Consider the following 12,965-nt stretch of genomic DNA (forward strand, 5'->3'; position numbering starts at 1 on the left):
TTACCTAAGAATTTTCTCCATTTATTTGTGCTGCAAAACAGATTCCTAATCATCAAGTTGTGAATATGCATGGTACATTCTCACAAAAAAAAATCAATTTTTTTCTTTCCCACAGGAAGAAGTTTCAGAAGAGTGGATTACATAATAACCCCAAATATTTCTTTGAGACTTACCAAATCAGTGAGATGAACAAATGACAAACTCTCCATATAATAGGCAACTTTTGCCTTTTTATTACATTCAGTTGTTCATATTCACGGTTAGGCTGTTGCATTTATTCATTTTTCAGTTCTACATGGTCTGAATCCATATTATTCATTGTTTCATCACCATATCAGTGCACGACACAAGAGGGACTTAAAACAGAGCCCTGCATCAATTTTGTCCAACGTCTGAAAAGTGGTGGGCAATTTAATTCAAGAAATTTCAGTTTTATTACATTGTAGAAATATTTTGTCTCAGACAAGTGCTTCATGATCTGAATGATACAATTTTTATATAAAACTGCAGGCAGAAAGATACTTGAAAGGTGTGGGTGAATACAGACAGCCATTTACCAAAAGTAGTGACCTACCTTGGTTTCCGTATGATGGAAGGCCGATCGCTCTGTTCTACCAAATGGTGAGGAAACATAATGCCACAGTCATTGCAGATATGTAGTAAGTGGTTATTTTTATCATTTAGGTGAGATTCTGAACTTGTACTACATTTACATACATCTTCCAGTAACTTATTCAGCAAAGCATTACAAATACAATGACACTTGTACAAGCACTAGGTTATCTAAAGGAGTAACTTTCATCATCATATTCCAGTTCATCTATGTCATCATCTTGCAGAAGTCCGTATTTAAATTTACGATAGACAGTGCCATCACGACTCATGTAGACAATATCATTGTCATCTTCATCGTCGTCGTCATCATCATCCCGATCCTTGTATTCATTCACTTGATTGTCTGGGTAGCTGGTGCTCTGGTAGTGATTGCTCTTGAAAGAGCTGAGAGTCTTTGCATTGTCTGCCAGCTTCTTATATCCAACCTGGTTAACAGGCATAGGTCTGGCTCGCAGTCTTCTCCATATGAAAAGAGTAGCCCCAAGGATGAAACTCAACAAAATTAATAACGCCGCTGTCAAAGCCACAGCTTTGCCTCTCATATTCTCTGGCAAATTAGGAGCGACCAATATACACTCATCTAAAGAAAAATGATAAAGAAATTTGTCATAAATTCATGCTCATGGGGAAAAACACATTCTCTACACATTGCATAATCTGGCTGAAGATGCCTCTCACTATCTCTGTGCCAATTTTCTCTCCTATACTTACCTTCTCCCCATTTCCCTGTCTACATATTGGCAGAGAATTTCCCACAGTGTCTTCTTCCAACTCCTTGTAGTCTTGCAGCATTTCAGACATTACTATTGCCCTATGATCAGAAGATCTGGCCCCCCACCAGCCATTTGGAACAACTTTTCTGCCCTGCTGCAGCAGCCACTATTGCTCCTCTGGGAGGGCAGTAATCCTGCTGGCCTTGTGGAGCCATGGTGAGAAGAACATTGTGATAACAGTGGTTTTAAGATCAACCTACTTTGCTCACAATCTTATCTGTGTCATGTGGAGTTAGCAACAAGGCAAAGGGTTCTCCACAAAATGTTGTCAAATAACAGAAAACTGTTAGACATAAATATCAACAGTAAACTATAAAGTCTGGCGACTACAAATCTAACTTTATGATTATGGTTGTTGCACGGTTAACCAATATTTTAGATGATTTGGTATTTTTACTCGCCGATCGAGTCCTTCTCAAGAACCCAAAATAAGCAGAAGTTGTGGGTTGATGGTCTTAAAGGTGTTGTCCCAGGATGTAAGCTGGTCCAAGTAAAGATGCCTTTCATAATTGACTGATTTTGCCAGTGCTTTCAGTGATCCAGTTATTTTGGAATGGCACCCAAGAAGTCTATTACTAATTGTACTATCTTGACTTTCATTATCTGTTGGTATATGCTATGCACTGCCAAGCCAAGCCAAAGATAAAAGATTATACCTTCTTGAAATGAGATTAGAAAAATTTCTTGGAAGAAATGTTTATTTAATAATAATGAGATTATTACCTGACATTACAGTGCAGTTACAACATTCCTGAGTTGGCATCAATCCAGCATCCTTACAGCATGGCACACATCGATATTCGTCAACATACATTTTTGCGTTAAGATGACATAAAGTACAGTTGAAGGGACCCGGTCCCTTGCACTGCATACAGGAATTGTGGCATTTCTCGCATTTTGATTGTTTTGCCTTGCATTTCACAAAGAACAGACAGAAAAATGAGCTTTGGTTAATGTTTTCAGGGGAAATGGAGAGTGCTATTGCTGAATTAGCCTATTGGGTAAAGTTATCCTAGCATTTATTTGATTTTGTCTTAGCACATTGTATACATATCTGATCACTGTGAGTTGTAAATTGTAATTTATGGCTTAGTTATATGTATGCAAATTATGGCTTAATTAAAAAAAAAGTTTAACAAACGTTGTCCTAGCACAAGGTTAAAACCCAGCCTAGCTAGCCTTGATCTAAAAAAGTATGCGACACTGAATATCTTTGTGTGCATAAAGTTGACATCCTATTTTAAAAAAACAAAAACACCCTTACAGTAGGAAAAAAAGATGATAATTATCATCTCCAACACCAGCTATCATCTTACAACCTACTGAGTCTGTGCAAACTCTCTTATGTGTTAATTATTTATTTTATTTATCTCCCGCCTTCATTATTTTTATAAATAACTCAAGGTGGCAAACAAGTAGAATGCTCATTTCACCGCCATTTTTTTTCCATGACAACCACCCTGTGAGGTGGGTTGGATGAGAGAGAGTGACTGGCCCAAAGTCATCCAGAGGCTTTCAAATCTAAGGCAGGACTAGAATTCATGGTCTCCTACTTTCCAGCCTTAACTACTAAATTAAAACCTAGATCTTAATTCCATGCTTAACATCATGGACGCTCACAGGAGTGTGAGCCCATATTTGTGTGTCAAAATGATACCTGCTTTTCTGGGATGTTTTCCCCACTTAAAAGGGGGTCTTACAATATTGACTTAACAGTTGCAATTTTTCTCAAAGGGACATATGAAAATATATTTAAGACGCAAATTGCTCTTTTTTTCTAATAATAAAGATCTCAACATCTGAAAATAGGAAATGCAGTGCCATTTTGTTTGATGATGCAGTTTTTCCAGAAACTTATAGTATAATAACGGAGCAATATAATTAGTTTTGTCAGAAGGAGCTAAAAGATGTTGTCTGCTCAAAGTGCTATAGAAATATGTGGCGTCATTCTGTCCTATTATTAACTTTGTCTATAGATGGAAAAAGACACCTATGAAAGCAGAAAAATTAAATGATCTGCATAATACATGGCATACAAATACCATTATTTAGAAGCTGAATTGTACCTCTTTCTAAATCTAATTGCAATTTCTCAGTTCATCATTTTATATATTCAGAAGCAGAAATATAAATGCTGAAAATAATTTAAAGAATGTGGAGTACTGTTTCAGAATGAATGCTAAAATTCATGTTTAGATAATTGCATTGTCAATAAAGTTTTTGTTTTTTAAAAAAAATTCTGTGTAGCAAGTACCTCTGAGACTTGGTATTCTCCTAGTAAGCAGATCGAGTTGCACATTCCAGCTATGAAACGATAATTTGTTACACAAGTTGTGCATTCAAATTCTCCCTTCCCTTAAAAGGAATAACATCATTTAAGAAATACATTTATAGAAAATTGTCCAATCCACACAATAATTGCTTTCATTCAGCAGCATTTGATCTTTGCAAATGTGGAATCCTTCTACTCCAAACATGCGTTTGAGACCCTGGACTATGTAAAATTTATGTGTACTACAGTCCCAATATAGTATCATTCTTTCAAGTCTGAGTATGTGGGAGTGATGATGGTGGTGTTTAGGATTATGATGCAATGAATTTCAACTGTGTTGCTAAAGACAGAGGGTTTACTGAATCAATAAAAGAGGATATTTATAGTCCATGGTTGAACTGTGGTGCTCTCTGAACTTGATAGTTTTCTTGCAGATGTTTCATTACCAAACTAGGTAACATCATCAGTGCACTGCAAATGTCTGCAAGAAAGCCACTAAGCTCAGAGGGTGCCAAAGACCCCACAGTTTAAGGAATTTCAGCATGCTAATTTTGAAGCGATTTAAGATATGCACAAATAATTATACAGATGTTTGACTACTTGGGACTAATCACTAACTAACTGGTGTGTGATTTCTGTTTCATTTTTTTTTTTATATCTGCAAGGCAACAAATACAAATAGTTGCACTGCATTCTAATTCAATATACCACTGAGAGAGTTCTTTCCTATTTATAATGTAATCAAGAAAATTATTTTAGGAATTAAAACAAAGTGTGACTTCAGCCTTTATATGGCTCTGAACTTGAACTTACCTGTGCAAGTGTGACAAAATGGATGGCACCGTTTACAAGTCTGAGTATCAAGATCTGAATAGTAATATTCAGGGCAGGTGGAGACACATTGGCCAGAAGAGTGGAGCAGGAAAAAATTTTCCACACAGGATAAGCATTCTGTAGATGCAGGTCCCAAACATTTCTGGCAGCTTGTGTGACATCTCTCACAAGTCCTGGTGACACTATTGACATAATACCTGTACCAATAAAATAGTAAAGCCAAGCTGAGTTGAGTAGAGCAGAACAATTACATTGTAAATGTTTATTTCAAAGCATTTTGTACTTTGCAAATCTATGCTGTTAAAAGGATGAGATGGGTTGAGAAGATGGAGCTTCTCAGAAGGCAACCAGGCTATTGAGTCTGATGTCCATTCTATTGGGGAGTCCTCCACATTTAAGAATCGTTTATATGTAGTTTGTCTGAGCCTGTTCTCAGCTGATATTCTAACCACCTGTCTGTCAAAGCCTAAATCTCTCCCTTATTTGTATCTTTTTCTTTCTCCGTGCCGCTTTGTTTATCTCTTCCTCCTCTTTGTGTCTTTTCAGGATCTTACCCAGCTGTACAGTTCTGGACACACAGGTGGTCTTGCTTGTACCGGTTTAGAGGGCAGAGAAGGCACTGGGTGCTGTGTTTCCCATTGCAGGTTTCACAGGTCCTGTGACAAGGATGGCAGTGGGAGTCAGTATCTTCATAGTACCCAGCAGGACAGGAACCAACACAGGATGAATCTATAGCAAAATAGCAAAAGACAACCTAATGTTTGGGATGACAAAGATTAATACAATCTGTAGTAGGGACATGGGGAAATTCTTTGGACCAACCAAGTAAACTTTCTAAATTTCATCAGTGACTGAGTTGTCACCTGCTATTCTGAACGTAAATAATAGGATTACTTGAAAGGAGCAATACTTTAACTCTCTAATGTATTCTACTCCTGGGACCTTTGTAGGATGAAATCTAGCATTGTGCAAGCGAACTTTCATTCACACAAAATATTTCCCTTCTCTCCAGAGTAGATTTTGAGAATGCAGGAGGAGCTATAGAAAGAAGGGTATTTCTTCACCATATTGTGTCTGGGTTTATACTACTGAGTGGTGCTTTGTTTATTTGTGACTTAAGATGCTATGTCAATTCATTCAGTATGCTCTCTAAACTAAATATTATGGGCTGGCACATTGTATCAACTTGTGAACTGTGCTGTTCAATACGTTAGGGAAAGCATGCTTAGTATGTTGTATAAACGTGGCTTATGAACAGAAATTGCTTGGAGACATGGCAATTTACTATTACACCTTCCCTGTAGAAATTTTGAGATCCTGGATTCACACATTGTGCTAAGCAGTGTTCCTGGGCCTAGAACAAAATTGGCAAATGCTGGATGGAGCACCACAATACCTTGTCTCTTGTGAATATGCACAAAATGTCAACAAACATACACAAGGGTTTGCATGGTAACACTCCATCTTCTATATTACTGATCTGATACTGCTGATTTTAAGTCCTGAGTTTTGCTTAGTGAGGTGGTGAATTCAGTAATGCGTAAACCATATTTTATGACTTAATTTTGTGTGTGTCTCAGCTTTTGTGGCTGTTTAAGAAATCCCAGTTAAAATTAACTACTGCCTAGCAAGATGTGTAACCCCAGCTCTCAAACAATGGCAGCTGTTTATCTACAGCAGGGGTGTCAAACTCGCTATGTCACATGACACAATGTATCACGACTCTTTTTGCATTGCTGGCAATGGGGTGGGTGCGGCTTCGGTATGATGAAACTGGCCTGCAGACAGGCAGTTTGACACCCCTGATCTACAGAGATTTAAAAGGACAAGGCAAATACTTACTGAGAAGATGCAAACCACTTGGGCAGCTGAGACACTGAAAGTTGCCTGGTCCTTTGCAATGGAGACAGTCCTTGTGGCAAGGCCTACATGTCCTGCCCTCTCTGTCATAGTACTGATTGGGCAAGCAGTACTGAGGGATTACACAGAGGCCACTGCTGGTCATCAACAGGCCTTCTTCACAGGAAAGGCACTTTGTGCCAGATGAACAAGTTCGGCAAGTATCGTTGCAGGCTAGAAAGTAACAAAGCAAAAAGATGCCGCCATTGAGTTTTTGAGTGTTTTGTTTTCCTTAATGAAGATTTGCAAATTCATATCTGCAGAATACAACATATTCTGAAATGAATATGCCACTCAAATGAGATTCATGCCATGTGAGGCCCCAGTTTGTACTGTCATTTACAGGTGAATATGAAGCACATTTGTTAATAAGGTTTTCCTCTGTATTTAGCTTAATGAAAACCACTTTTGAAAATAGAAGTTTTCCATAAATCAGAAGGTGGAAGGTAATTTAATTAACCTTAAACTTCAAAGTTACATGCTTTTCAAAGACTAGCAGCACTATCAACACAAATACTAATCACACTTATGATCTTTACTTATGCTTTTCTGCACCTTCATTCAGAAAGTATTTGATTTGATTACACTTGCTTTTCTGAAAAATGACTAATCAGATGACCATTGAATATTGATCTCTGCTGGTCATGAAATCCTGTTAACAAGAACTGCATCTAAAGCATGGCTATTTCTTTCTGAACTATTATAGGAAGTACGCAGAATCAATCCCACATACATATTGAAAAATACTTTTGGAATCTGAAAAGGTATTTTATTTTTGAGATTTAAGGGTATATAAAAACATTTATATAAAGATTTTGGTGCAACTTAGAATTCCAACTTGTAGCACGTCATAAGCATTTAATAAAACATATAATGGCAGGCAAAGTAGCAATGATCAGTTTGGGGAATGCAAATATCCACAGCAGCACTGAGCAAGTCATCTGGGAAGAGCCTCCAGAATTACCTGCTGTCAAAAATGTGAAAGTCCCACATTGTTACAAAAGATAAAGCAAGAGATCTTGGACAGTCCATATGATTTCTGTACACCTGGTTTAGGATTAAAGGAATGTACCACCTAGCCACACCCAATCTAGACTCATGGCGAGAACAAAAGACAAGGCCAGATCAGGGAACCACTTGAATAGCATGGCACACACAAGAAGAAACTCATTACTAAGGGGAAAAAAGGAGGAAAAAAAAGATGATTTGCATTAAATATGTATGTCCTGATATATACATACAGAGGCAAAGACAGAAATACTCTGATTTAAATAGAAATGCATCTTCCTCTTGTAGAAAGGTTTGTGCCTTGAGAATCTTGGAAGTGCTCAGTTGTAACTTCAAAACTCCCTTCCCTTCTTACAATTCTTTATTATTAAATTGAGCAGCTCTTTGAATAAGCAGTTCTTCAGGTAGAGAGCTGTCTTATAAAAGGTAGGGAATTGGCTACGCCAACACCTTTTGTTGCAGGAATTCTTGGGGTTCAAAGGAACATTTGACTTTTTACTGCTGTTTTCCTATTAACTGGCACCCTCCAGCTGTGTTTGGATCTCAAATTCTGGAATTTTCAGCCTTTGACCAAGTTGACTGGGATTTCCAGAAGACTCATTACCAATACATCTGGAGAATCTCTCAGTGACTTTCAATATTATTGAACACGGCATCCTTCTAAACCTTCTGTGGGATTGCCTGGGTCTAAGGATTGCCTTTAGTTCTGGATGGAGGATCTTTGCAATGATTGAAGGAGGACCAGTTATGCTCTCCTCACATCACTTATGCCTTGGTCATCTTGCATCTGGACTATAGCAACACTCTCCACATGCTCTTGAAGACTTGGAATTTACAGCTACTCTGAATGCTGCCCTCTGTAACAACCTCCTCCCAGGCATTTAAACAGCTCTTTCTCAGTCCTACTTCAAGCAAATCTTAAAGATCTGACTCTCAACCCAGGACAAAGACTAGAGAAGATATAGAGCTTCTTAGGATGATTGTGGGTTGTTCGTTCTTATTTCTTGATTGTCTATGGAGATTCTCAACCATCCAGGTCATGGTTGTCCCAAAAGTGCTGCTCAAATGCAACTGGACTTTCTTGGCTTTTTCCTTGAAAACATTTTGCTTCTTATCCAAGAATTTTCTTCAGGAACTAAAGAAATTTTTTGGATGAAAAGCGAAATGTTTTCAAGGAAGAAAATCAAGAAAGGTGAGCTGCCTTTTGAACAGCGCCTTTGGACCATTCTTGATGAATTGTTTTTACACTTGGTTTTTATTGTTCACCACTCAGAGTCATCTGGACTCCAGTGGCTTTAAAAATCTGATTTAACAAAACAGGCAAGTAAATGTGCTGAAGACGGAATGTCACACACTCGTATTATGGGAGAGACTTTAGAGAAGAAGTCTAAAACTTAAAGCTGTTGGAAGATTTTAATTTAAAGTCATTTGACTGAAGTGTCTGAAACAAATACACTCTCTGAATTGGATTACCAGTTGAACTGAAAAAGGAATACCTCTGCAACTTTTGGTCTCATCTTCAAAGTAAGTGCCATCTGGGCAGTCTTCAAAACATCTGCCTTTGTATAATGCATAGGAAGTATCAGGACAGGCAATACAGTCATCTTCTTCAGGGCCTTCACATTCTCTGCAGAGCTCATGGCAGGACAGACAGCGGGTGGAGAGAGAGTAGAAGCCAGAGGGACACTTCTGCAAACACATCCCATTGTGCAGATGGAAGGGAGGAACGCACGCTTTCAAGAAAAAAAACAACCACCAGATTCTATCGAGATATGCAAAATAATACAACTGTTTTGTCTTTTATATGATAGGTAAAAAACGTCCTCTTTTCTTTGGCACATGGGGGTCTTATTGGGATGTAGATGGGATTTCATGCTGAATCTTATTTTGTGGAAAAACACCACTTTAAAAACAAATGGAAGTTATTCTACTGGAAGGTTTGGCCTGATTCTGGGATAGTTATGTTAAATCAGTTCCTTTGCAATGATGATTTTAAAGGATTTTCAACAACTGCATTATAATAAACTCAAGCATGTTTTGAATATGATCCAGATGCCTTCCCCCCCTCCATTTTTGTGGAGTCTGTTTATGAAATCAAACCATGAAATCAAAACCAACATTAAAATGAAAAACACTGTATATTTAAAGTTGAATTTTCTGATATTCCTTACTTATGGATTAAAGAGTTAAAATAACTGAGAAGAACGTGAATATTATCAGTCTTAAAAATATTGAGGTTGCTTCTTTGGAGTTAAAATTAATTCATTAAAAGATTTTATTCTGAGTTTGTTGGATTCTTCAAAGAACGAATAGTAACGGACTTTCTAGATTTTCACTGTAACAGATACAAAAAATACAAGAGTACATCAACACCCTGTAATTTGCCATATCTAGTTTGGGAAGTTTCTTGGCAAAATATTACAACATGCATAACTGTTCATATAATGTATATGGCCACCCATCTCACAGCAGTGATTCTGGGAGTTTAAACAACACATAACCATCTAAAAATCATGATGTCTGAATTTACATCAGTGTAAGGGTAAATATTTGCAAGTGAAAAATGTGAGTGTAATATTTATAATTACAAAATCATAGAATCTAATCATTTTGAGAAATACGCTTGTATCAAACATGAAGAGTAGCTAAGAGAATCATACTGAGACACTAGAAAGTACTATTACCCCACGTATCAAGTCTAAATTCAAGAACTGTGTGATTTATTCATTTTGAAAGAAACTATTTTTTCCACTAATTAAAAAAAAGCACATTTCTCTTTGGCAAAGATTTCATAATATATTACAAGCAGAAATAAGGTTAAATGTAAGTTTTATATATTGTTATTAAACAATTACATTTTTACATGTGTCTGAACTACCTAAGACAGGGGTAGGCAATCTTGGCTCTTTTATGGACTTCAACTCCCAGAATTCCTGAGCCAGCCATTCTGGGAGTTGAAGTCCACGAGTCATAAAAGAGCCAAGGTTGCCTATCCCTGATCTAAGAACTTCCAGGTTGGAAGGATTAGCTAGTGACATCATCATTATCCTGGGGATGGCCAGCTGGAGGCTCCTTTCATGTCCCCGGCAGCAGCTGGAGTCAAGGACAAGAGGTCAATCCCGCCCAACGGGAGCTCTTGCTAACCTTTTGCCCAGGGCTCCAGCCACTCGAACCACCGTTTCCATTTCCATTTAATCCCAACAATTAAATGAATATGCAGTATGTTTAGGTGATTTATGTCAACATAATATGTTGTACTTTATTGCTTTTTGATGACTTCCAAGGTCCCTTCCAACTTTACTATTACTACTACTACTACTACTACTACTACTACTACTACTACTACTATTATTATTATTATTGTTATTACTATTATCTTTTTGTTTGTCTTGGTGTTATTGTTTGTAACTAATTCATTAGTTGTATGTGAGTATATTACTGTTCTTGAATCGCTTCTGGATATTGTTCTCCTTGTATTTATTTTTTTTAAAGTACGATAAGATTATGGGAAGAAAAAGAGAAGAAGATGCATCTCCGCTTGTACAGATGTGCAAGAACGCAGCATCTTTCTCTTCTTTGGCCTCAGCTGGCTGGAGATGGCTTTCAGACTGGGATTCCTATCCAGAAGTTTTCAACATTAACTTCTGGATTTTGAACAATTGGGTCTCATGGCTTTTCTTCTAATCGAAACCTATTAAATATTCACTGGGAAGTTATTATGTTTTCTGTGCTTGAAAGATAAAAACGCCAAGACAAGCTTTGAGGGACAGAACTGAGCTCGGTGCATGCTGAAGAAGGTTCTGCATTGATGGATGAGTAGAAAGGCCGAAGCTCTGCATGGCTCATGGATTCTTGGCTTACCTTTGCATTTACTTTGATGAATACATTCCTGACACATCTGAGGACAAGCTTCACAGGCTCCATCAGCAGCAAAATAGCCCTTGGAGCATTCAGGTTTGCATCTGAAGCCCTCAAGCAGCAAGGGCTGTTCACAGGAGAGGCATGTGGTGGCATTTTTTTTACACGTTTTACAAGGCAGGCCGCATTCCCCACACTTCCCATCTTTAGCGAAAAAGCCACTGCAACAAAGAGAGAGAGAAAAAACCCCCATCAAGCGACAGAATATTTTCTAATTCTTAGCAAAAGTACTGCATAGGTTTTTTTCTGCCTGCACCCTTTAAATTTTTCTTTGCTGTTTTCCCTTTTTTCCTTTTATTTTTTTCCTTGTTTTGTTTTTGTGTTTTATATTCTTTTGAAATTTAATAAACTTCTATTTAAAAACAAACTATTGAGGTAAAAATTATGAACTTTTGTACTTCTTCATTCAGTTATCCTTGATTCTGAAAGCGGTAAGTTTCCTATCACATTACTGTACCGATATCCAGTTTCTGAATATTTACTTTCCAAAGTAAAACAACAACAACAACAAAAAGGTTCTCTTTTATTTCACTGTGAGGAATACAATTTGCTGGAGTTTATGAGCTAACTTTATGATTGCAATAAAGTGAAAAATGTTGCTGCTGTTGTTTCCTGGGACATATTTCTCCAACACTCTGGAGTCTCCCTGTTTCCCCACATTCTTGATTTGAAAAAAAAAATAGAAGGTCCTTAGGATGGATTTCCTCAAGGTTTGTTTCCTGAGGATTTATCTGAAGTAAAAAGCCTGGGGTGATTGAAGATCACCAGACTCGATCCCTTTGCCAAGATGATTACACCAGCAATTTTTTTCTTTGAAGAACAATGGCAAAGCAATTTAATTCCCATCACACTGAAGGAGAACCACAGAGAATGCAGAGAAAATGCTCAATAGCAAATCCACACCTCTCATCAATATTAAACCATGAAAGATCAGGTCTTTCAAAAGAATCCCAAAATATTTTATCACATTTCTCACTTCCTTAGTAATGATTATATTTCTTATAGATATAAGTTAAATTAATATTAATTCCATTATGTTTTTTCCCCAAGTTTTTGATATCCCAAATAAAACAAGGTAAGCAACACAGGGAATTTGCTCAGAAAGTTTAACAGGTGATCTGACAGGATCAAAGCAGCAACTTTCATCTCAGTATTTTTGATCTGGGAAAATATGCTCTTAATGGAAATGATGCTGTGATTGTAATATGGACTACTTGGCCAATATTGCAGCCTGGTATCCTTAGATCCTGGATTTAAGGATTCTACAGCCTTTAGATTGCCATGTATTTCTTAGGAACAATCAGCCTTTTGTAGCTGCCAAACAGTCCTGGGAAAGAGACAGCTGCTTTAAAGCAGGTGCAGACAAGTCTTTTTTTCACATCCTCTCTTCCTGTGTACTTCAAAGCCCTTTTTGGAACTGAATCTGAGGCCCTACACAAACATAATATTTTAGAAATAAAATAGTAAAATGAATGTCAATCACTCAGTCTTTCTTTCTCTGTCCAATTGCTCATCTGATTCTAAAGTCTTTGTAAAAAGAAGAAAGGAAAATGCTTCAGCAAACAGTATTAGATCCTGTAGGGCCCTTGTCCTGAAGGTATTGATGTTCATCCTGATTCTCACTGTCCTTCTACTTTCTGGATCAT

General features: G+C 37.4%; 1 protein-coding gene across 3 annotated transcripts in view; it reads right to left on the reverse strand.

The window, feature by feature from the left end:
* PCSK5 (proprotein convertase subtilisin/kexin type 5) overlaps positions 1 to 12,965 on the reverse strand; it is a 221,874-nt gene continuing 208,909 nt past the window's right edge. For all 3 annotated transcript variants that reach the window (XM_039361345.1, XM_039361354.1, XM_039361363.1), the window contains 8 exons: positions 11,263 to 11,480; positions 8,898 to 9,134; positions 6,337 to 6,567; positions 5,049 to 5,223; positions 4,474 to 4,691; positions 3,643 to 3,743; positions 2,112 to 2,298; positions 1 to 1,195 (listed from right to left, as the gene is read on the reverse strand). In XM_039361345.1, coding sequence (XP_039217279.1) covers positions 780 to 1,195; positions 2,112 to 2,298; positions 3,643 to 3,743; positions 4,474 to 4,691; positions 5,049 to 5,223; positions 6,337 to 6,567; positions 8,898 to 9,134; positions 11,263 to 11,480 — 1,783 coding nt within the window. In that variant the 3' untranslated portion in view covers positions 1 to 779. The remainder of the gene's footprint in view (positions 1,196 to 2,111; positions 2,299 to 3,642; positions 3,744 to 4,473; positions 4,692 to 5,048; positions 5,224 to 6,336; positions 6,568 to 8,897; positions 9,135 to 11,262; positions 11,481 to 12,965) is intronic.

The sequence above is a fragment of the Crotalus tigris genome, unplaced genomic scaffold, assembly GCF_016545835.1.
Source record: "Crotalus tigris isolate CLP2741 ecotype Arizona unplaced genomic scaffold, ASM1654583v1 scf7180000017585.4430047, whole genome shotgun sequence".
NCBI lineage: Eukaryota > Metazoa > Chordata > Lepidosauria > Squamata > Viperidae > Crotalus > Crotalus tigris.